Source organism: Eretmochelys imbricata, chromosome 3 (assembly GCF_965152235.1).
Source record: "Eretmochelys imbricata isolate rEreImb1 chromosome 3, rEreImb1.hap1, whole genome shotgun sequence".
Classification (NCBI taxonomy): domain Eukaryota; kingdom Metazoa; phylum Chordata; order Testudines; family Cheloniidae; genus Eretmochelys; species Eretmochelys imbricata.
This window is the reverse complement of record NC_135574.1, coordinates 30322258-30343767: the sequence shown is the minus strand read 5'-3', so window position 1 is coordinate 30343767 and position 21510 is coordinate 30322258. Positions and strand designations below refer to the sequence as shown.

Here is a 21510-nt window from a genome sequence, read left to right as displayed (position 1 = left end):
ACTTTAATGCACAGTATATAATATATATCTCCAAACAAATATACTATGAAAGTAAAAGCTGAGACTTTTGATAGAGGCTCAGAAAGTTTGCAGTGAAGACTCCACCACCATCATCTACCTCTTCACCCCTTTCTCTCTTCCTACCATCCCACTTGCCAGCCAGAAACTCTCACCTGATCAGACACCACATGAACCGTATGTTTTTTCTGCTAACTATATGAATTCCAGTGCTCTTCTGTTGTAGCTCAGTCACCCTTCTCATCTATATAAAGTAAAGGGAGTCTCTGCTGCATACCAGGAGGGTGTCAAGGCAGATTTTATATGGCCCATGTTGGAAAGAGCCATCAAAAGGTGTTAGTGTTTTTGGACTCTCCATCCCACCTCATCTCCACAGCAAGTGCTTCCCCATTATAGGTTTGTTATACAATTGGCCAGATGTTATCGCACTGTATTCCTGATTCCCTAGCACTGATGAATTCCACTGGAAAGCCACCTATTTAGACGACTCAGTGTATGATCATCTAAAAAACAAAGGAACACTGACCTACGAATCTGCCTAACCATTTATAATAATGAACACAAGAACAATTTATTATCCTGGTGCTTCTGTAGAGTTTTGGACACCTCCTACATAAAGTCTTACCTTTTGTTTCTTTTTTCTAGTAGGCTGCTGTTCCTCTTCCTCTTCAATCAGCTTGAGTGCCAAGTCTTTATTAACCTTTGGAAGTTTCTAATGAAAAAAAGGAAATGTAGAACTCATCAGTATATTATTCTTTCGTGCCCAAGAAATTTTGGCTACACTACACATTTGACAATCATGAATTTAGTTCCAAGGACAAAAATAATCTCTACCATCTCTACTTTTTTCCTCACTGTGATCACAAAGTTCAACCCAAATTAATGAAAAACTGGATTTACCCATCCAATACAGTTACAGGCATTATTATAAAAAATGTTTAACCTAACAGCTTCCTAAGACCTAAGCACAGAAACAGTCACGGTTTAAATCACGGGACTATTCCCTGTCAAGTTAATAAGAAAGGTCAAGGTCCCCAAAGCAGTACTGAGTCTTCTGGCAAATGGCATACCATGTATTCACCTTCTAATTGTTGACTGCGAAGCCATATCATGGTTTCAGAAGAGGTCATTCATCTGCCATAACCACAGGGCAAAAGCAGTGTTAACACAGCACCTAGAAAGCTGCAGAAGCTGTATATTCTCTCTGATCACTAGTCCAAAGGAATTGGTAGGGTTGTACTGAAATGCTGAAGCATCTTTGGCCTTGGCAGGGATAAGATATCAGGACAGATAGTTAGGGGGGGAGTTTTTTTTTTTTTTTTTGTATGCTAAGCAGATTTGATCTGTAAAGCCTTGATAAACAAACATGGAAGCCCATGATACCATTTTCAACAGTCACTTTTCAGGGCATAACTGCATTTTAAGGATCTGAGTCATTTGGTAAACCTCCAGTTTTACATGTAGAAGTAGAAAAAAAGTGCAAGCTTTATGCCTTGAGTAGTCTGGGGAAGTTTTGAAGCATGACAAGACTAAAGTGTCCATTTTCTTCTACTGCTTCATCTCAGGTTTCTTTTAATCAAATTGGGTTCCATATACATGGTAACATCAACAAACTTATGTATGAGGCAAAACACCATAAACTCCTAATCCAGTTACAGCTCTGTGGTGTAGTTATTTTACATTATTCCATATGAACAATTTTTTCTAAAAGTTTAATCATCATAAATAGGATTCTACCTTTAGTTGAACTCTTTGTGCACGTGTTTCTTCTATCTTCTGTCTAATTTTCTCTTTTCTATATTCTTCGTAGGCAAATGGATTGACCATCATTTTCACCTTTTAAACACAAATAGAAGGCATTAAAGAAAGGAAACAAATAATGAAGGAGTAAATATATAAATTAGTAAATATACAGTATACATAATGGCAAAAATGTACCAAAATAAGGATCAGCCTTAATGAATTAACCTTATTTACCTTGTGATACAGTCGTATGTCCATGAAAAAGCCATGCATATATGCTCTGAGTAGTGGTGATCCAATGAGATGGGCAAGGCCTGGGGGTGTTTGGGGGGGTGGGGGAAGAGGTGGAACAAAACAAAAACAAAACAGCATAATGTTATCAGAGGACTTCAAAGGAGAGTAGGATATAGGAAATTCTCCCAATTAAGCTGACTGAATACTTGACTAAAGCAAAACAACGGTACTGATTTGAAAGTATCAAAATTACCCATATTCATGTCCATTCTATCGAGACGGTAGCACCACAAACCATTATGTTAAGCTAGCAAAGAATGTGAGCAGCTCCACAACAGAAATAGTCTTTTCTTTTCGCTGCAGTAAATGTTTACTGCACACTTTTTAAAGATGCCCACTAGCCCACAATCTATGGATAGTTTACCAAGAAGCATTATTTGTGAGGAGAGAGCTTTCTGAAGGTATGTACGTGTTTGATATACACATTTGAATTACAGGTTTTGGTGTGGCATACTGATGTTTTAATTAAGAGTTTTTGCCCTGGGTCACTACCTTTGAAGAAGAGGTATGCTGAAAGATATAAATACAGCACGGATATAGATACCACAGCAGTTCATAAAACTGTTACCCTAGGCCCTAACCTAAAGAAAGAATGAAAATCTCCAAATGGGAGAAGATTGTGAGAGTATTTATCTCAGGCAGCTCTGTATAGTTGAGAAAAAGGAGAACTTTTCTTTAAAGCAAACATTACCTACAGATCCAGTAGTTCCAGAAATTAATAAATCTTGGCTAAAAGACAATTTCAAAAATAAGAGATTTACACTGAGTTTCTCTCTTATCTCCCAAACTAATTTTGTTTTTAAAAACAAGACACAGGCATCATCTTTGAGAGGAAAACGTGACTGAGTTCAAAAAATAATGCTATCATTGTAAAACATGAAACTAAATTTTATAAACTTGATTGCTACTAGTCATAGAAGGGACTTAAACTTATACAGATGTATAGCTCCGAAAGACGCTACATCAATTGATACAAAACAGTAATACCTGTAAGTTCTAGGTGCAAGATGCCCCAATAAACCTGATTTGTCAATCCTAGGTGAATTTGGTTTAGCTTCTGCAGGTTAATGAAAATCCCAAACTGCAGCTTAGTTGCTCAAAAGGGACATTCTGAACCCTCTCCAAGTTCACAGAAGAATGGTCTTTTGGTTAAGACACTGGACTAGGTCTTAGACCATGTCTACACTACCACTTATGTTGCTCAGGGGTGTGGAAAAAACAACAACCCTCAGTGACATACATTTTGCCAGCATAAGTGGAAGCGTGCACAGCGCAACATAGCTGTCACTGCTCACTGGGGGTGGTTTAATTATGTCGACAGGACAGCTCTCTCTCATCGGCATAGAACGGCTAAGTGGGAGATCTGACAGTGGCGCAGCTGCATGGGTACAGCTGTGCCACTGTAAGCTCTGTAGTGTAGACACAGTCTTAGAGATCTGATTCTATTCCTGGGCCTACCACAAACTTTTTGTATTATGCTGGTCAAGTTGCTAAGATCATGTCTACACTACAAGCGCTATAGCAGCGTAGCTATGGCACTGTGGCTATGAGACTGTAACCCTGTAGTGTAGACAGAGACTACAGTGATAGAAGGGGTTTTTACCATAGCTGTAGGAACTCTAGCAATAGCAGGTATGTCACTGGAAGCATTCTTCTATACCCTAGCTGCGTGTGCTCCAGGGATTAGGTTGGCAAAGCTACAGGACTCAGGACTGGGGATTTTTCACAACCCTGAGCATTGTAGCTATGTCAACCTAAGTTTCCAGTGTAGACCAGACATTAGTTTGTGCCTCAGTTCCCCATCTGTTAAAAAAAAAAAAAAAAAAAAGGGGGGGGGGGGGAGATAATACCTGCCTATCTCCCAGTGATGTTATGAAGGTAAAGCGTTATGGGTGGTGTATACATAAAAAAGCCCATAAAAATAAGTTTCCATTGACATCTGTATGAATTTCATTGTATAAAAGTCCAAAATATACTCCTTACTGAGGATACCATTTGCAAGTGGATTCCTTTATCAAGGTACTTACTATGGCCTCAGCACCACAGTATCTGAGCATCTCATAAGTATTTAAAAGTAGAAACAACTTCTCTTCCTTTCCTGTGTTTCTCATTGTGTGGCTAAGGGGTTCTCGCAACAAATTTTTTGGCGGCCTCACAGAGTGGCCACCCAACTCTTGCTGGTGGCAGCACTGACGCTTTTTCCTAAAATACTTGATTAACTTCAGGAAAAACAAATCCATAGCACATATACACATCCACACCACTGTAATTTATTTATGTAGGGGATTTTTTGCAGACTCAATAATAAAAATATTACAGTGAAAAGTGATATTTGTATGTTCGTTAATATCACTTTTCTCAGCAAGTCTCAGGACAAATTAAACCCTGGATTGGGGGTGGGTTGAGAGTCAGAGACAGAGGCAGTGGGGGACAAGGTGGGATGGATGTGGGCTGGGGAAGGCAGCGGGGGTCTGGGGTGATGGAGGGGTGGATGCAGGGCCAGGAAGACAGTGGGGTCCAGGGGCGATGGGGAGAGGGCATGGATGAGAGAGAGGAGGGTGGGTGGAACCGGGGATAGGCACCTGCTGCTGTGCAGCTGGGAGTCAGTGACCGTGGCCAGAGCAGGAGCTGCATGGCAGAGGCAGGGCATTGGAGCAAAGTGCCAGGACCCGCCACCACGTGGCCAGAGCCTGAGGCCGCGTGGTCGGATGTGGGGGTCAGTGCCCACCACCACAAGGCGAAAGCCAGCACCCATTGCTGCGCACCTGGGACCGGGGATCGTCGCACACCCAGGGCCGGGGATTGGTGCCCAGAGCGATGCCTGCTGCCACGCAGCTGGCACTACAGATCAGCACCCAGGGTCAGCGGCCAGGACTGGGGGTCGGAGCACATGGCCGGGGACTGGTGCCCAGGGCCAGCAGCTGCTGCCAGGATCAGGGGTCGGGGCACTGGGCCGACGCAGCATGGCCGGAGATGGGGATCGGAGCCTGCCGTCGCGTGGCCAGGGGTTGAAGCCTGGACTGAAGCCCCATGGCCGAAGGCTGGGGATGCATGGCCAGAGTTGGCAGTCAGCACCTGAAACCCTGCAGCTGGAGACAGGTATTGGCACCTGAAGCCCCATGCCTGGAGCCCTGGTCCACGCAGCGAGGCTCCCTAAGTCCCGCCACTGGAACCTGCCTCCCAAGCACCTCAGGGCTGAAGCCTGAGCCGTGGTCTATGCTGTGGAAGAGGGAAGGAGGGTAGCTAAGTTTGTCTAAATTACGCAACTTCTGCTACGAAAATAGCGTAGCTGAAGTTGACGTACTTAGAGCTACTTACCATGGTGTCTTCACTGCGGTAAGTCTACTGCTGACGCTCTCCCGTTGACTCCGCCTTCGAGTCTCGCTTCGGTGGAGTACTGGAGTTGACGGGAGAGTGCTTGGCAGTCGATTTATTGCATCTTCACTAGATGCGATAAATCGACCCCCACTGGATCGATCACTCCTGAGGTAAGTGTAGACATGCCCTAAGTCTCATTGTGCCCCCCCAAGTAGAGAACTCATCGTGCTCCTGCAACATTGTGCACCACCTGGGCAGGGCTGCGCATCCAGGAAGAACAGGGAAGGAGCTGGGAAGGGACGATGCTTTGCCTCTCCCCCGCATCACCGCTCTTCCTGGCCACAGGGGTGGCTGCATGCCGCCATTTGAGAAACACTGGGCTAAAAGAACCTCAAAGCACTTCCACAGACACATTAAATCACTGTACATCAACCTTCTCCTTAGGAGACAAGCTGTGAGCAAAGGTTCTCATTAAATTGACAAAGATTACCACCAATTAGGGCAATCAGGACTGGCATGTTAGAAACTGTGGCAAGAGTTAGGAAGAACTACTTTGACTAACTTTCTAACAGTCCTTTTATTGCTATACAGCACATCCAAACTTCAGACCTGCAACATGCAGCAATGTGAGTGCTTTAAAACTGAACAAGGAAAAGAGGACAAGAAACACACACATACACAAAGAAAGGGTGGGGGGGGGGTCTCTTAAATTTTACCTAAATTTTCAAGGTCTTTTCTGGTAACAAATTTGTAATCATCATAAACTGTGCTCTCCGGATTCTCCTCCAGTTCTTCTGTCAAGTTGTCCAAGAATGAGCACCATCTTGGGGCAGGACCTAAAACCTGTAGGCATGTTAAGAAGAGTTCTGAATTTATACATACACTCAAAAGATAAAAGCACAGCCAGCTCCTCACATCTGCTGCTCTACTGCAGTATGAGAGTAAATAAACAACACTGAAGCCAAATATGCTTAGACATCATCTTGAGAGCACAGCACAGTCAAACCTACTGCTTGTAGTACAAACAGAAATAATCCTGTATACTCTTTGACAGCACTATTGTTACAATCTAGGTAATTTAATCTAAGTCAACAATTTAGAGGCTTCTAGTTTAATTGCTTCAAAATGTGACAAATTGAGCTGATTATATATTAAAAGCCAAACATGATGGATAGTTTTGAACTTACCTAATAATGCTAGAAATCAAATAAATCTTTTACACTCAGCTGGATCTTGAATTTATTAGCTCACTGGGCAATTATGTTAAATCCCATTTTGACCTGTTCATGTAATTAAGATGCCTGTGCGCATTTCACATACTTTCATTCGAGGAAAAGCACACTGTTGTGAGCTGGTAATTGGAAACATTTAAAAAATTTAAATACTCAATGTGTGAGATTTGAACTCAGTTTTGCTAGACTATCAATGTACTTTCAATTCATGCTTCCTCCTCCCAAAAAGCATGTATTAATTTTTTTTTTTTAACACCCCTCACTTTTTCCACTGCTGATACGAATCCTTCTCAATCTTGATGCATACAGTCACAGCCACTGTGCTGAGCCTATTATTTTAGTAGGCGTGCTAGCTCTGTGGAAAAAAGGTCAACACGAAGGTCCTCTCTCCAGGGGGAAAAATGGAGAATCAATGGGAAGCTTGGGATGTAAGGGAGGTCACTAACTCCAGCAGAGTGGAACTTTTAATAATCCATTTTCTTTTTTGTTCCATCATTACTAATATGTGAAATGGGAGAAAAAAAGTCGCAATAGATACGGCAGTGGATGCAGTTCAAAAGAAATTTTTAGGAAACATTTGATAATGAAATACATATAATTTGTTCTTAATGAGAAGACTGCATTACACCAATAAGGATCTCTCAAAGTCTATGGTGACAAGACACTCTGCTCCAAATAGAAAAGTGTAATTTCCCTTTTTAAAAATGTATTTTCTTCAAATAACTATAGTTGCCTTAAAATAGCAGTAGTGTATTCCACACCATAACATTCAAATTTATTCAACATTTAAACATCCCTGATGCAATATTTCCTTCATCGAGAAAAATGTCGGGCAGATTTGGTAGGGTTTCCTCATTTTGTTTAATCTGCTCTATTAACTGGCTTTATATATATCCTTTGCAGTTTAGAAATTTGCAGCACTATCTTTTAAAGTCATAAGAAATAAGAATAAGGTCAAACTGTGATCAAAGTTGGCAACCACAACAAACATGGCAACTGGAGATGTACACTGGCATCATTAACCATGCCATTCGTTTTACCCAGATTAGTTCTTTCCTCGGAAGATCACAATTAACTTGTCTCGGACAACAGAAACAGCTGCCTACTTAATCAATAAGGCTGGATTAACCAAATCTCCATGGCTGTCTGAACAGCAGTAACCACTTGACTAACATGGGTAACATTCAGAAAAATCTTACAGTCATCATTCCTGTCAGACATTTTTTCCTCCTTTTAGATCTTAAACATCTCCAATTATATTTCCTGTTTTTTCCCTGCTTCAAAGCTAAATGAAAAGCTTTTAACAAAACTAGATTTCAGTCAACTGAGTACAAGTGTTCCAGTCTTTCATGCTAATTCAAATGGTCACTGCTAAATGTTGCTTCATTACCATAGCTAAAAGAAAGGATTTTTCCTAGTCATATGTTTTGTGGTTAGCTACATTCTTGTTTTGGATACTATTCTATTCACTTTTTTTTTTTCTATGTTACTGCTGAGAAATATTTTCTTTCATCATGATCTTAGTCTGTCTCCTGAAGAGTCTTTGAAGTAAGTGGAGTTCTTAACTCGTGTATATTTGAATCCCACAGAAAACTAGCTCTTCATAACATCTTGCTGTCACATTGTTTTAACAAATGCAAGGTTCCTGCTTGTCACTTGGACAACTTTTTAAAAAAATAGCTATCATCCATTGATACTACACCACATCCTCAGGCTGTGTCCAACAAAATTTAAAAACTACAGATTTATCCATTAAAGCACAGGTTATTTCAGATGCACAGTGAGCTCCAAAGGACATCTTGAATACAGCAGAATCTCAGAGTTACGAACACCTCAGGTATAGAGGTTGTTCATAACTATGAAATGTTCGTAACTCTGAACAAAACGTTATGGTTGTTCTTTCAAAAGTTTACAACTGAACATTGACTTAATACAGCTTTGAAACTTTATGCAGAAGAAAAATGCTGCTTTTAACCCTATTAATTTAAATGAAACAAGCACAGGAACAGTTTCTTTGCCATGTCAAATCTTTTTTTTAAAGACTCTGTTTTATCTAGTTTACATTTAACAGTACTGTATCTCTAAATACAGATATTCTTTTATTAGTTTTACCACTTTTGTTTCTCCCCTAAAGCTCTCTGAAACTGAATTCCTGCCCATCCTCCCTTTGCTTTATAGCATATGTTCCATTTTAATAAATTTACAGCAGTTTTATTTTCCTCTTTAACTGTTAATTCCTTTCCTCCTCTTACTTCCTCTCTCCGTTAAAACACATTACATTCCCCTCCCCTGTCTTCCAGCAACTACTCAAACAGCCTTGGCCTTTCCATCTCCACAGGGCCCTAGGCACCATTAGAGAGTTTCTATGCTTCTCCTATTCAGAGACAAATCCTCCCCTGGCACACACACACAGACTATTGATGGGTCAGCAAGTGTTCTGGGAGCTGAGAGGGTCTGACTATCCAGTTCCCTATTACCAATGTCACAGCCAGGGGAACAGAGACTCCTTCCCCACCTGGGAGATCAGGCTTTGCACTGAGAGAGGTTAAGCAGGAGGACTGCCTAGACTAAGTGGTTAATATGCCTGCGAACCAACATGGAGATACATAATTCTACAAAATCCAAATGGAGAAAAATGCATTGAAATTTGCAATTAGGTCAAGAACAGGATAGCTGATGCAACTGCAGATACACAAAGAAATGAAAACAATGTGATGAAACTAGACTCAAAGTAGAAAGTTCCCAGTTGTACAATATTAATAAATGACATTTCTAATCTGTTAAAATGACAATTTTAATAAAGTTAGCAAATTGTAAATCACTGAGCCAGTACACGTTTAAATTCATTTTTTATTCGTGTTCTATATTTCTATAAAAACATAGAAATTTCAAAATCACTAGCAACATTCATCAAGAAGTGGAAGATTTTCAAAGGCACAAAGGGAAGTTAGGCACCAAACTCCAAGTGAAAAATCAATGAGAGCCGGACACCTAAGTCTCCCCCCTACAGTCTAATATGGACAAAAATATCTAGCCATTACGTCTCTGATTCACCAGGCAAAGATGCAAAAATCAACAGACAGTGCCTATTTTTCCTAGTCCACATTACAGTGTTTGGGCAAAGAATTCTCTCAGCTTTTTCATTGTTAACACAAGACAAAATGTAATGGGTCCTCTATTACTGAAATGTTCTGAGATGTTCAACTGAGTTTTAAATATGCCTAAAACTTGTTCAAACATTAATTATAAAACGGAAAAAATTTCTGGTGGGATTAACCTCCCCAAAAAGACTGTTACTGTAAATTACATTTTTTTTTTTTTTTAGATTTACTATTCTTTGTATTTTAAAGGGCAATTAAACTAACACCAAGAGAATGATATTGTAATACAAGAGCCTCATGTGGTACAGCTCTCATACAATGCAACTGTTAATCTATGTTGCTGTAGATGAATTTAAAGAAAGTGTATGAAATCCCTGCGGACCTCTCCTGATAATACCATGCTGTTGTCATCCCATTAACATTCCACTAAAGTTAATGAAATGTTAGGCTATACCAGATATTATTTCAAAAGCATAGCATGTTCTTGCGAACCTGTATTTGGTACATTTGATAGCAATTGAGCAGTTAAATGCTGTTTAATTAGTCAGTTCCACAGCTTCATTTGAACCATAGAAACAACAGAACCAATCCCAAAAGGTGCTGAACTCTCTAAACTCCTATTGATTTCACAAGGAAGTTGAGGGTGCTCAGTACCGCACATGATCAAGCCCTATGAGATAAACAGAATAAGGTTGACTTTAAGAAGGGGAGAGTACTATGTTAAGTATCAGTTTGATGCAGTTTATGAGCCCAATCCCATGCAACTGAAATTAACAAGAGTTTTCAAAGGAAGCAGAAGTTTCTATAAAAAGTTCTATTTTATCAAATTCCACATTATAGGAACCTAAAAAGAGTTTATAGTGGAATTACCAAATTGTAAATGGGATGCTAGAAATTGCAGTAAGTCTTCCCACGGCACAAAAAATATTTTGCACTATTTATCTACTGCAGTAAAAATATTAAAATATATATTTGCAAGCAGCAGAAATTGGATTTCCAAATGCAGTTATATAGTCTAAACTGCATTAAATTGCCCAGAAGGCAGAACACAAAACTAATTTGTAATGCTTCAAATTAACACTTCACATTTTACAAAACACACAAGGATATATGGACTATCAAGTTATCAGTCAGTCAATCTTAGGATTCTTATTTTAGGTCAGTACTGATTAATGTGTAATCTTGTAAAACATCCATTTACTACTTTGTTGTGGGTTCCACAGCACATAGAGTGGCGGCTTTACGGGTGGGATTCAAAAGGGGGACTTCAGTTCTTAACTGCCCCTACAGGCGCCTAACTAACCCCCCTTGTATTGCATAGGGAGCCTGGGTGCCTAACATGGAGTTGTGAATTCCATTTGGCAGCAGGGTGCTTAGACGGCAGGTGCTGCAATGCTCAGCCCACCCCACCCCCCAGTAATTCCCACCTCCGCTGCCTAGTTAACACCATATCACTGTGCATATAACTTGCGTCTCCATTCTTCATATTAAATAAGCCTCTCTTTTAGGGGATTCCAAACTGGTTATTTACCTTGGAATGCAAGATCTCAGCCATGTGGCAAAACGGTATTAATGTATTTAAAAAATAAAAATACAAATGCATCAGGTTTGAATAACTAGTTCAAACAACAAAGACAGCCTTTTACTACAGCTTGACTATGCAGTCAGCCTGGTCTTGAACAGGCAACACACAAAATTATCTAATGGTGGTCTTCAAATTAAGGTGGAACAGAATTGTTCTTGGTTGGTCAGATTCTCCTTTATAGTAAGGTTATGTCTACACAGCAATGTAAGCCCAGGGTTCGAACTCAGGCTCAAGCCTAACCCTGCTCCATCATAAATTGTGCTAACCCAGGGATCGGACCCAGGGTCCCAGTACCCCTGCGGGTGGAGGGTCCACGCCTGAGTCAGGCTGGGACCCGGCGTTCAATCCCTATTGCTTTGCAGTGTTGGCACACAGCCACAAACAAACGGCTACAGCAACCACACTTTGGAAGGGCACTAGGAAGTCTGGGATGGGGGGAGGAGGGGACGGACGGACGGACTCAGACCCACATAATGCAGCATTGATGCTGGAGTCCCAGGTTTCACCAATTCCAAACCTGGGGTTACAAGTGAGCATAGACAGACACTCAAGCCCTAAGTTAGACCCAGGCTCTGCTAACTTGAATTCTACTAACCCTGGGCTTACACTGAAGTACAGACATACCCTATGGCCACTTTACATTGCTCTGGTAATGCACAGGGGTCTTAAAATGGATGCAAAAGTAAGACACTCTCATGGCAAGGCCTCTTCACACTCCCAGAATGTGGTTAAAAGGAGCCTTAGTGTAAATGAAAACGTTGCCCATTATGTTTGGGGGACACATTGAGGAAATCTTTTTAAAACAGAAGGTTCTCTAATAAAGGTGGATTTTTGTACAGTTTTTACTGTGTATTTAGCCTGACAGACTAGAATAGTTATGAAAGGTATATATTCTTTAGACTCCGACGGTGCAAGTTCATATGCCCATGCAGAGCCCTAGTGACTTCAACAGAGTCAATCCATGTATATGAGCTTACTGGATTAGGACTTTCATGCAAAACTTGTCTAAATGTATCTATATTTTTAATTAACATTAAAAAAATTACTTGTTAAATTTTCAGTAGGATGCACTTGTTAAAAAGGTTAAGTATGTCTAAATGGACACACAATTACACTTGCACATGCTTTCAGGTTTCAGTAGTGCTGCTTAATTGCAGAGAGACTACAGCAAGCCTAAATGAGGGAGGAGAAACAAATGGGTGACCCTCAGGGTATGGGTGGCGATTTAAATGTGCAATTGCATTTTCATCATAATTAGTTCTCTAATTGCACAACCAAGTTTAGTCAATGCACTTGTATGAGTGATTAATTATGACTCACATAAAGAGTACTATTTTTAATGTTTTCTTCTCTACTTCCTAATATTAGAGGTATCGATCTGAATGTGCAACAATTTTCCATCATCTGTATTGAAAAGGCAAGAGAAGGGAGAAGGCATTTTTACTTTAACACAGTAACTAGCCAAGAACAGATTTAAACAGGGAGGTAACATCCCGCTATCATGACCCTGGGGCAGTAGAGGGCACATGTAAAAAGACAGGCTGATCTTGGTGTGAAACAATGCATTGTGGAATATCAGAGGGAGGACTGAAATGTTAATACAAAATACAGACCACACAACCTTTCCCACACTAATTTAATTTTGAAATGAACTCAACCAACTTTCAACGTGAATTATCCAATTTACATTAACTAGCCAGTTAATTCAGAAGAAGAATTACATCGTGTGGATGCAGTCCACTTTAATTTATAAAATGGCAGTTAGTCTGAAATAAAACCAATATGCAAACAAGCCTTTAATGTTTCCAAGTTATATCTTTGACAGCATTGCTTTCTATTTCTTTTTAACTTTTTAGGCTGCAATTCATGGTATGGGTCTGACTTCAAGCACAGGAACAGCCTTCGTTCGCTACTTTGTTTAGTTGCGGTCTTAATGAGGGACAAAACAATCTTCTACTCATTTAGTGCAATGAGCCCCAACAGTTGGTCAAGGCATTTCTGTTTTCAGATACCATCAATGATCAGAAGGACTAGTCTTTTATTCATTTTCCATTAAATATTTTTCAACCATCTCATAATAATCTCTATAAATCCATCTCTCCCTATCTATGGTATAAATTATCAAAATCGCCATTCCAATCAAGAGTACCTCTGCAATCATATCATGATTGACCTCAAAACCCTGACACATCTGTGGTTCTAAATTCTCTGTCCTGCTACCCCATCTTTTTGGCACTGCTGAGTCAGGCTGCTCAGTAATTTTTACAAAAATCCAATAAAGTGTGAAATGTATGTTTCCATACTTCATTTATATTTATAGTGTAGAAGGAAACAGAGGCCCCAAGGAGTCCCAGTATGAGATATCTCCATCACAGACACATAAGAAACTCTCCCTGTCCAAAAGAGCCTACAAGCTAAGAATCTTGTGGCTTTGTTAGCATATGTCTGACTGCATCTCATATATAGCCCATATACAACACCTGTTACATTCATGCTCAGAATTTTGCAAAATCACATGGAGTAATAAAAATCAGATATCAACTGTAATTTGCTACCTTTGATTTCCACAGGCTCGTCCCTGATTTCTCTCAAATATGCTCTTTCCAACTAAATCTCTAAAACCAGATCGAACTCTGCAACGGTTACTTTGGCAAGTACTCCAAATTAGTTTAATGCAGCAACCTGCCTGAATAAGGGTTTGCGGGATTGGCCCCACGTCTCTCTCCCATAAATTTCTATTTTTTAACATCTCACATTCTCATCAGCCTCAATATCTGGGAGATTTAACACTATAACCATAATCACAGCTTCTCTTTAGTCAGCCAGGAGCACACTGGAACGCAGTTTTAAACAAGAAATCAGTTGTGGGAACCCCACATTTCACTTTTTGCAGCATACTACTGGCAGCAATATTGGTTTTCAGCCCATGTGAGCTTAGGTCTGATGGTCCCATAACTTTCCCATTATAAACGAGGGAACAATTCCAAATTGGATTGATTTGGATCTCAATCCAATTATGTCCAGTGTGTCTTAGCAGCCCTTTTAGGTAGATTATTTGTAAATCACATGCAGGAAACGGAACCAAACTTACTCTTCAAGGAAATGGACCTGCTGTGCCTGCATACTTTATTTTCTTCGGCCTGGTCTACACTACGAGTTTAGGTCGAATTTAGCAGCGTTATCGCGATTTAACCCTGCACCCATCCATACGACGAAGCCCTTTTTTCGACATAAACGGCTCTTAAAATCGATTTCTTTACTCCACCCCGACGAGGGGATTAGTGCTGAAATCGGCCTTGCTGGGTCGAATTTGGAGTACTGTGGACGCAATTTGACGGTATTGGCCTCCGGGAGCTATCCCAGAGTGCTCAGTTGTGACCGCTCTGGAGAGCGCTCTCAACTCAGATGCACTGGCCAGGTAGACAGGAAAAGGCTTGCGAACTTTTGAATCTCATTTCCTGTTTGGCCAGCGTGGCAAACTCACCTGCACAGGTCACCATGCAGAACTCATCCTCACAGGAGACCATGCAGTCCCAGAATTGCCGAAGAGCTCCAGCATGGACCAAACAGGAGGTACGGGATCTGATCGCTGTATGGGGAGATGAATCCGTGCTGGCAGAACTCCGTTTGAAAAGACGAAATGCCAAAATATTTGAAAAAAATCTCCAATGGCATGAAGGACAGAGGCTACACCAGGGACCCGCAGCAGTGCCGCGTGAAAATTAAGGAGCTCAGGCAAGCCTACCAAAAAACCAGAGAGGCAAATGGCCGCATCGGTTCAGAGCCCCAGAGATGCCACTTCTATGATGAGCTGCATGCCATTCTAGGGGGTGCAGCCACCACTAACCCAACCCTGTGCTTTGACTCCGTCCAAGGAGTGGGAGGCAACATGGAAGTGGGTTTGGGGGGCGAGGAAGATGCGGAGGAAGAGGAGGTTGTAGATAGCTCACAGCAAGGAAGTGGAGAAACCGGTTTCCCCAACAGCCAGGATCTGTTTATCACCCTGGACTTGGACCCACTACCTCCCGAACCCACCCAAGGAGGGCTCCCGGACCCTGAAGGCGGAGAAGGGACCTCTAGTGAGTGTACCTTTGTAAGTATTATACATGGTTTAAAAGCAAGTGTGTTTAATGATTAATTTGCCCTGACATTCGCGGCCAGTACAGCTACTGGAAAAGTCTGTTAACGTGTACGGGGATGGAGCGGAAATCCTCCAGGGACATCTCCATAAAGCTCTCCTGAATGTACTCCCAAAGCCTTTGCAAAAGGTTTCTGGGGAGGGCAGCCTTATTCCGTCCACCATGGTAGGACACTTTACCACGCCAGAGCAGTAGCACGTAGTTGGGAATCATTGCAGAACAAAGCACTGCAGCGTATGGTCCCGGTGTTTGCCGGCATTCAAACAACATTCGTTCTTTCTCTCTCTGTGTTACCCTCAGGAGAGTGACATCATGGTCACCTGGTTGAAATAGGGTGGTTTTATTAAGGGGACATTCAGAGGTGCCCGTTCCTGCTGGGCTGTTTGCTTGGGGCTGAACAGAAATCTTCCCCGCTGTTAGCCATGTGGTGGGGAGAGGGGTGAAGCCATCATCCCAGAGAATTGTGTGTGTGTGGGGGGTTAGTTGGGTTTCTGCTGCACGTGAACTCAGAAACCGCAGCCCCTCCTTTTAAATTGCCAACCCATTTTAGATATCCAGCCCAACGGCTACTTCATATGGGAAATGAGGGCACTGCTGTTTGAAGCCATTCCCACATGTTATGAAGGTTAAAGAAGCCAAAAGACTGTGGCTTACCATGGCTGCCTGCAAGCCGAATTCTGCTGCCCGGCCCTGCGTGTGTGATTTCTCACACCAAACCGGTATACCCTCAATAAGAGGCAAAATGCGACCTTGTAATGAAAGCACATGTGCTATGTAATGTTAACAGTAAGGTTTACCATGAAAGGTGTACCCACTGTTCTATAAAATGTGTCTTTTTAAACTACCACTCTCCCTTTTTTTCCCCTCCACCAGCTGCATATGTTTCTCCTTCCCAGAGGCTAGAGAAGATTAGAAGGCGAAAAAACCACACTCGTGATTAAATGTTCTCTGACCTCATGCTGTCCTCCCACACTGACAGAGCACAGCAAAATACGTGGAGGCAGACAATCTCAGAGTGTAGGAAAACACAATATGACTGCGAGGGGAGGTGGCGGGCTGAAGATGGTAGGTGGCGTCAGCTTGCTGAAAGAAGGCAGGAGTCAATGCTCAGGCTGTTGGAGGATCAAACTCATATGCTCCAGCATATGGTTGAGCTGCAGGAAAGCCAACAGGAGCACAGACCACCGCTACAGCCCCTGTGTAACCAACTGCCCTCCTCCCCAAGTTCCATAGCCTCCTCACCCAGATGCCCAAGAACGCGGTGGGGGGGCCTTCAGCCACTCCACCCCAGAGGATTGCCCAAGCAACAGAAGGCTGGCATTCAATAAGTTTTAAAGTGCTGTGTGGCCTTGTCCTCCCCTCCTCCACCACCCCTCCCGGGCTACCTTGGCAGTTATCCCCCTATTTGTGTGATGAATAAATAAAGAATGCATGAATGTGAAGCAACAATGACTTTACTGCCTCTGCAAGTGGTGATCGAAGGGGGCAGGGGAGGTTTCCCATCAAGGAGAAACAAACAGAACTTTCACACCATAGTCTGGCCATTCCTGAAACTGGTTTTCAAAGCTTCTCTGATGCGCACCGCGTCCTCCTGTACTCTTCTAACCGCCCTGGTATCTGGCTGCGCGTAATCAGTGGCCAGGCGATTTAACTCAACCTCCCACCCTGCCATAAACATCTCCCGCTTACTCTCTCAGATATTGTGGAGCGCACAGCAAGCAGTAATAACGATGGGAATATTGGTTTCGCTGAGGTCTAACGGAGTCAGTAAACTGCGCCAGCGCACTTTTAAATGCCCAAATGCACATTCTACCACCATTCTACACTTGCTCAGCCTGTAGTTGAACAGCTCCTGACTACTGTCCAGGCTGCCTGTGTACGGCTTCATGAGCCATGGCATTAAGGAGTAGGCTGGGTCCCTAAGGATAACTATAGGCATTTCAACATCCCCAAAACGGTTATTTTCTGGTCTGGAAAGTAAGTCCCTTGCTGCAGCTCTTGAAACAGACCAGAGTTCCTGAAGACGCGAGTGTCATGTACCTTTCCTGGCCATCCCACGTTGATGTTGGTGAAATGTTCCTTGCGATCCACCAGTGCTTGCAGCACCATTGAAAAGTACCCCTTGCGGTTTATGTACTCGCTGCCTTGGTGCTCCAGTGTCAAGATAGGGATATGGGTTCTATCTATCACCCCACCACAGTTAGGGAATCCCATTGCAGCAAAGCCATCCACTATGACCTGCACATTTCCCGGAGTCACTACTCTTGATATCAGCAGCTCAGTGACAGCATTGACTACTTGGATCACAGTAGCCCCCCACAGTAGATTTGCCAACTCCAAATTGATTCCCGACTGACCGGTAGCTGTCTGGTGTTGGAAGCTTCCACAGGGCTATCGCCACTCGCTGCTCAACTGTGAGGGCTGCTCTCATCTTGGTATTATTGCACCTCAGGGCAGGGGAAAGCAAGTCACAAAGTTCCACGAAAAGTGCCCTTACACATGCGAAAGTTTCGCAGCCATTGGGAATCGTCCCAGACCTGCAACACTATGCGATCCCACCAGTCTGTGCTTGTTTCCGTGGCCCACAACCTGCCCAACTGACACCATGATGTGCAGGGGCCCGTACTTTGTGAGAAGTCTATGTCCATGTCGTCATCACTCTCGTCACCACGCTGCAGTCGCCTCCTCCTTGCCTGGTTTCGCTTTTCTTGCAGGTTATGGTTCTGCATATCCTGCTGGATAACACATGCGGTGTTTATAGTGCTCATAATTGCCGCGGTGATCTGAGCAGGCTCCATGTTCCCAGTGCTATGGTGTCTGCACGAAACGATTGTCTGCCATTGCTCTGATGGAAGGAGGGGCGACTGACAACATGGCTTACAGGGTTGGCTTACAGGGAATTAAAATCAACAAAGGGGGGGGCTTTGCATCAAGGAAAAACAGAATGGCCTCCTCAAGGATAGAACTCAAAACCCTGGGTTTAGCAGGCCACTGATTTCACGGAGGGAGGGAGGAGAAAATGAATACAAAACAAATCTGGTCTATTTTTTGTTTTGATCCACTTCATCTATCTTTATACATCTTGCTGGCAGCAGACGGTGCAGTACGACTGCTGGCCATTATCATCTCCTGGCTGCTCATTAGAAGACGGTGCAGTAGGACTGCTGGCAGGACTGAATTGCCATGAGACGAAATATAAAAAGGAAATGACCTGGCTGAGTCACGCCCATGTTTGCCCAGGCACCTCTGACTGACCTCACCGAGGTCAGCTAAAAGAGCACCCTGAAGTATGGTGACGATGGCTACCAGTCATACTGCACGGTCTGCTGCCAAAAAGCAATGAGCTGCTGCTGTGTAGCAATGCAGTCCCGCGTCTGCCAGGACTGAGGAGACGTACGGTGACGGTGAGCTGAGCGGGCTCCATGCTTGTCGTCATATGGCGTCTGCACGGGTAACCCAGGAAAAAAGACGCCAAACGATTGTCTGCCGTTGCTTTCATGGAGGGAGGGAGCAAAGAGGGGGCTTGACGATATGTACCCAGAACCACACGCAACAATGTTTTTGCCCCGTCAGGCATTGGGATTTCTACCCAGAATTCAAATGGGTGGCGGCGACTGCAGGAACTGTGGGATAGCTACCCACAGTGCAACGCTCCGGAAGTCGACGGTTGCCTCGGTACTGTGGATGCACTTCGCTGACTAAATGCCGACTAAATGCACTTGAAGCATTTGTGCAGGGACACACACAAATCAACTGTATAACAACGCTTTCTACAAAACTGACTTCTATAAATTCGACCTAATTTCGTAGTGTAGACATAGCCTTAGAATAGGTGGGACAGATCAGACATTAGTACCCAATCACAATTTTTCTACATTTGGGAAAACCAGACTTCACCTTCCCCCAGAAAACCACACTTTTCTTTGGATCTATATCCTTTGCTCCCCTTCCTCCAGTCAAATGAGAAATTTAAATTGGCTAAAAGCATATAGCAGCATTTTTGTTGGGCCTTTTATACCCGATCTCTCCAGTAATCTTTTTATCCTTTCCACCTTCTGGTTTAGACACCATTCAGCCCATTCAGTTTTCTATCTCAGGATGGAATTGCATTAGAAGACAATTTTTTTCCCTATGTGATTCTTAAGCCTTCTACCTCTTAATTAGTTTACACGGTATTCTCAAAGACATTGCTGCAGATGTTTTGACATCACACAGTAAAACCTGACTTCCATAAGTCTTTGATATGCCCTGTCCAGTGCATGAGACAGACTTCTGAGGATTTACAAGAGAGTAACAGATCACTTGTTTATAAAGTAGGTCCAGTTTAATTTTCTCCCCTGCCAAAAGTTCATTCTCTGTAGTTTAAGTTAGTGTGTCACTAGCTCAATAATCATAACAAATAAGATGGGACAGTGGGCATTGCTATGTTCTTGCTGACCCCACGGCAAATCTCCCCCATGCATAAAACATTCACATACTGAAAACTTGGACAATGTGTACAGGAGTTTTGCCAAAACACCACTTTTTGTTTTTGCTTATTCAGCATGTCAAAGAATGCCACACTCTTATTAAAAAGTTTTTCTACATTGATACACAGATTGCTGCAAGAACTTGCACAGATTTAGTGCAATGTGTAATATTTAATATCTTCCCATTCTGGTATTATCTGATAATAACCATTATTTCTGTTAATCCTGCCCAGTGTGACTTTACAGTTTTATGCATCATATCCTGCGCTCTGCCAGGGTTTTGCAGTCAGTCATTCATTGACAGGACCAACTTCACATACTGTGGGTGACTTCTGGGATTCTGATTAAGACAATGGATGTGTTGCTCATCGTCTGTGGGAGCAGCCCTGAGGAACAGGAATCACTAAGAGTTTAAGTAATAGTTTTTCCAGAGTAGACAGGATAGTCACTCCTTAAAAAAGGTAAATAAAACTGATAGAAGCCTCTTTTCGAGGCATTTTCCCTTTGTTTCTTCCTTTTAATGCATCATTTAATCTTCTCTTATTAGTTGATCAAATAGCTGTCTTTTCAGATCTTCAAGTGTCCCCACAGTAACAAAGTCATTAATTTAAAAAAAAAAATCAATCTTTTTATTCCTCTATCATCGTCAACTCTGCTCTCTCCTTTTTGTTGTCACCCCGTTTGCCCTGGTTGGTGACATTTTGTGTTTACTGTCTTACCTTTTTAGTTTTAGATTCTGGTTCTTGGTCTCTAGTATTTTATCATCCAACATCTTGCTACCACTTTCATTGTTTCCTACATTATGTTTGGATTTGCAGATCTTTCTTTTCCCTCAAGAAGTTTTTAAATGTTACTCTATTTGCGAGGAACATCTTGGGGCCAAATTCACCATTGGTGTCAGAAGCTGCAAGTCCTTTGAAAACTCTTTTGTCCTTCTATAGTACCAGAATCAGTTTTCATCTTTTATGTCTTGCTTCTCAGTATAACCAGCAGTGGCTTTAAGCGATCATCAACAGGATTTTAAGTTTTCACCATAATCCCTTTCAGATTTCAATATGAAGATAAGGGAAAAGGAAAATCTATGTAGATATATACCTGAGAGTAAAACAAACTCTTTCCCATTCATACTGGGCTTGCCACACATCCAAGGAGTAGCAGCTCCCTACTTATTTGCTAGGTTTCAGAGTAACAGCCGTGTTAGTCTGTATTCGCAAAAAGAAAAGGAGTACTTGTGGCACCTTAGAGACTAACCAATTTATTTGAGCATAAGCTTTCGTGAGCTACAGCTCACTTCCTCAGATGCATACTATGGAAAGTACAGAAGATCTTTTTATACACACAAACCATAAAAAAATGGTTTTTCCAGGGCTAGCCTGAGTGTGACACTCAACATTCCTTTTACCGCATACCAGATTATTACTTACGCACCATCCCCAGCTTGCCTAGGTGCAACATCTGACCTGGGCCTCAAATGCAGATCGTCTTACTAGACCATTATGCCCTGCAGCCACACCTATGACTGTGTGTGCTTTCACACACTTGCGGTGCAGCAGATGCAGCTACAAGAACTGGTATGTGAGAGCACCCAAGCAAGCTGGTTGGAGTACAGGC

General features: G+C 42.4%; 1 protein-coding gene across 2 annotated transcripts in view; it reads right to left on the bottom strand.

The window, feature by feature from the left end:
• NOL10 (nucleolar protein 10) overlaps positions 1-21510 on the bottom strand; it is an 85747-nt gene that overhangs the window by 16989 nt on the left and 47248 nt on the right. For both annotated transcript variants that reach the window (XM_077812523.1, XM_077812525.1), the window contains 4 exons: positions 6090-6216; positions 1996-2075; positions 1756-1854; positions 644-730 (listed from right to left, as the gene is read on the bottom strand). In XM_077812523.1, coding sequence (XP_077668649.1) covers positions 644-730; positions 1756-1854; positions 1996-2075; positions 6090-6216 — 393 coding nt within the window. The remainder of the gene's footprint in view (positions 1-643; positions 731-1755; positions 1855-1995; positions 2076-6089; positions 6217-21510) is intronic.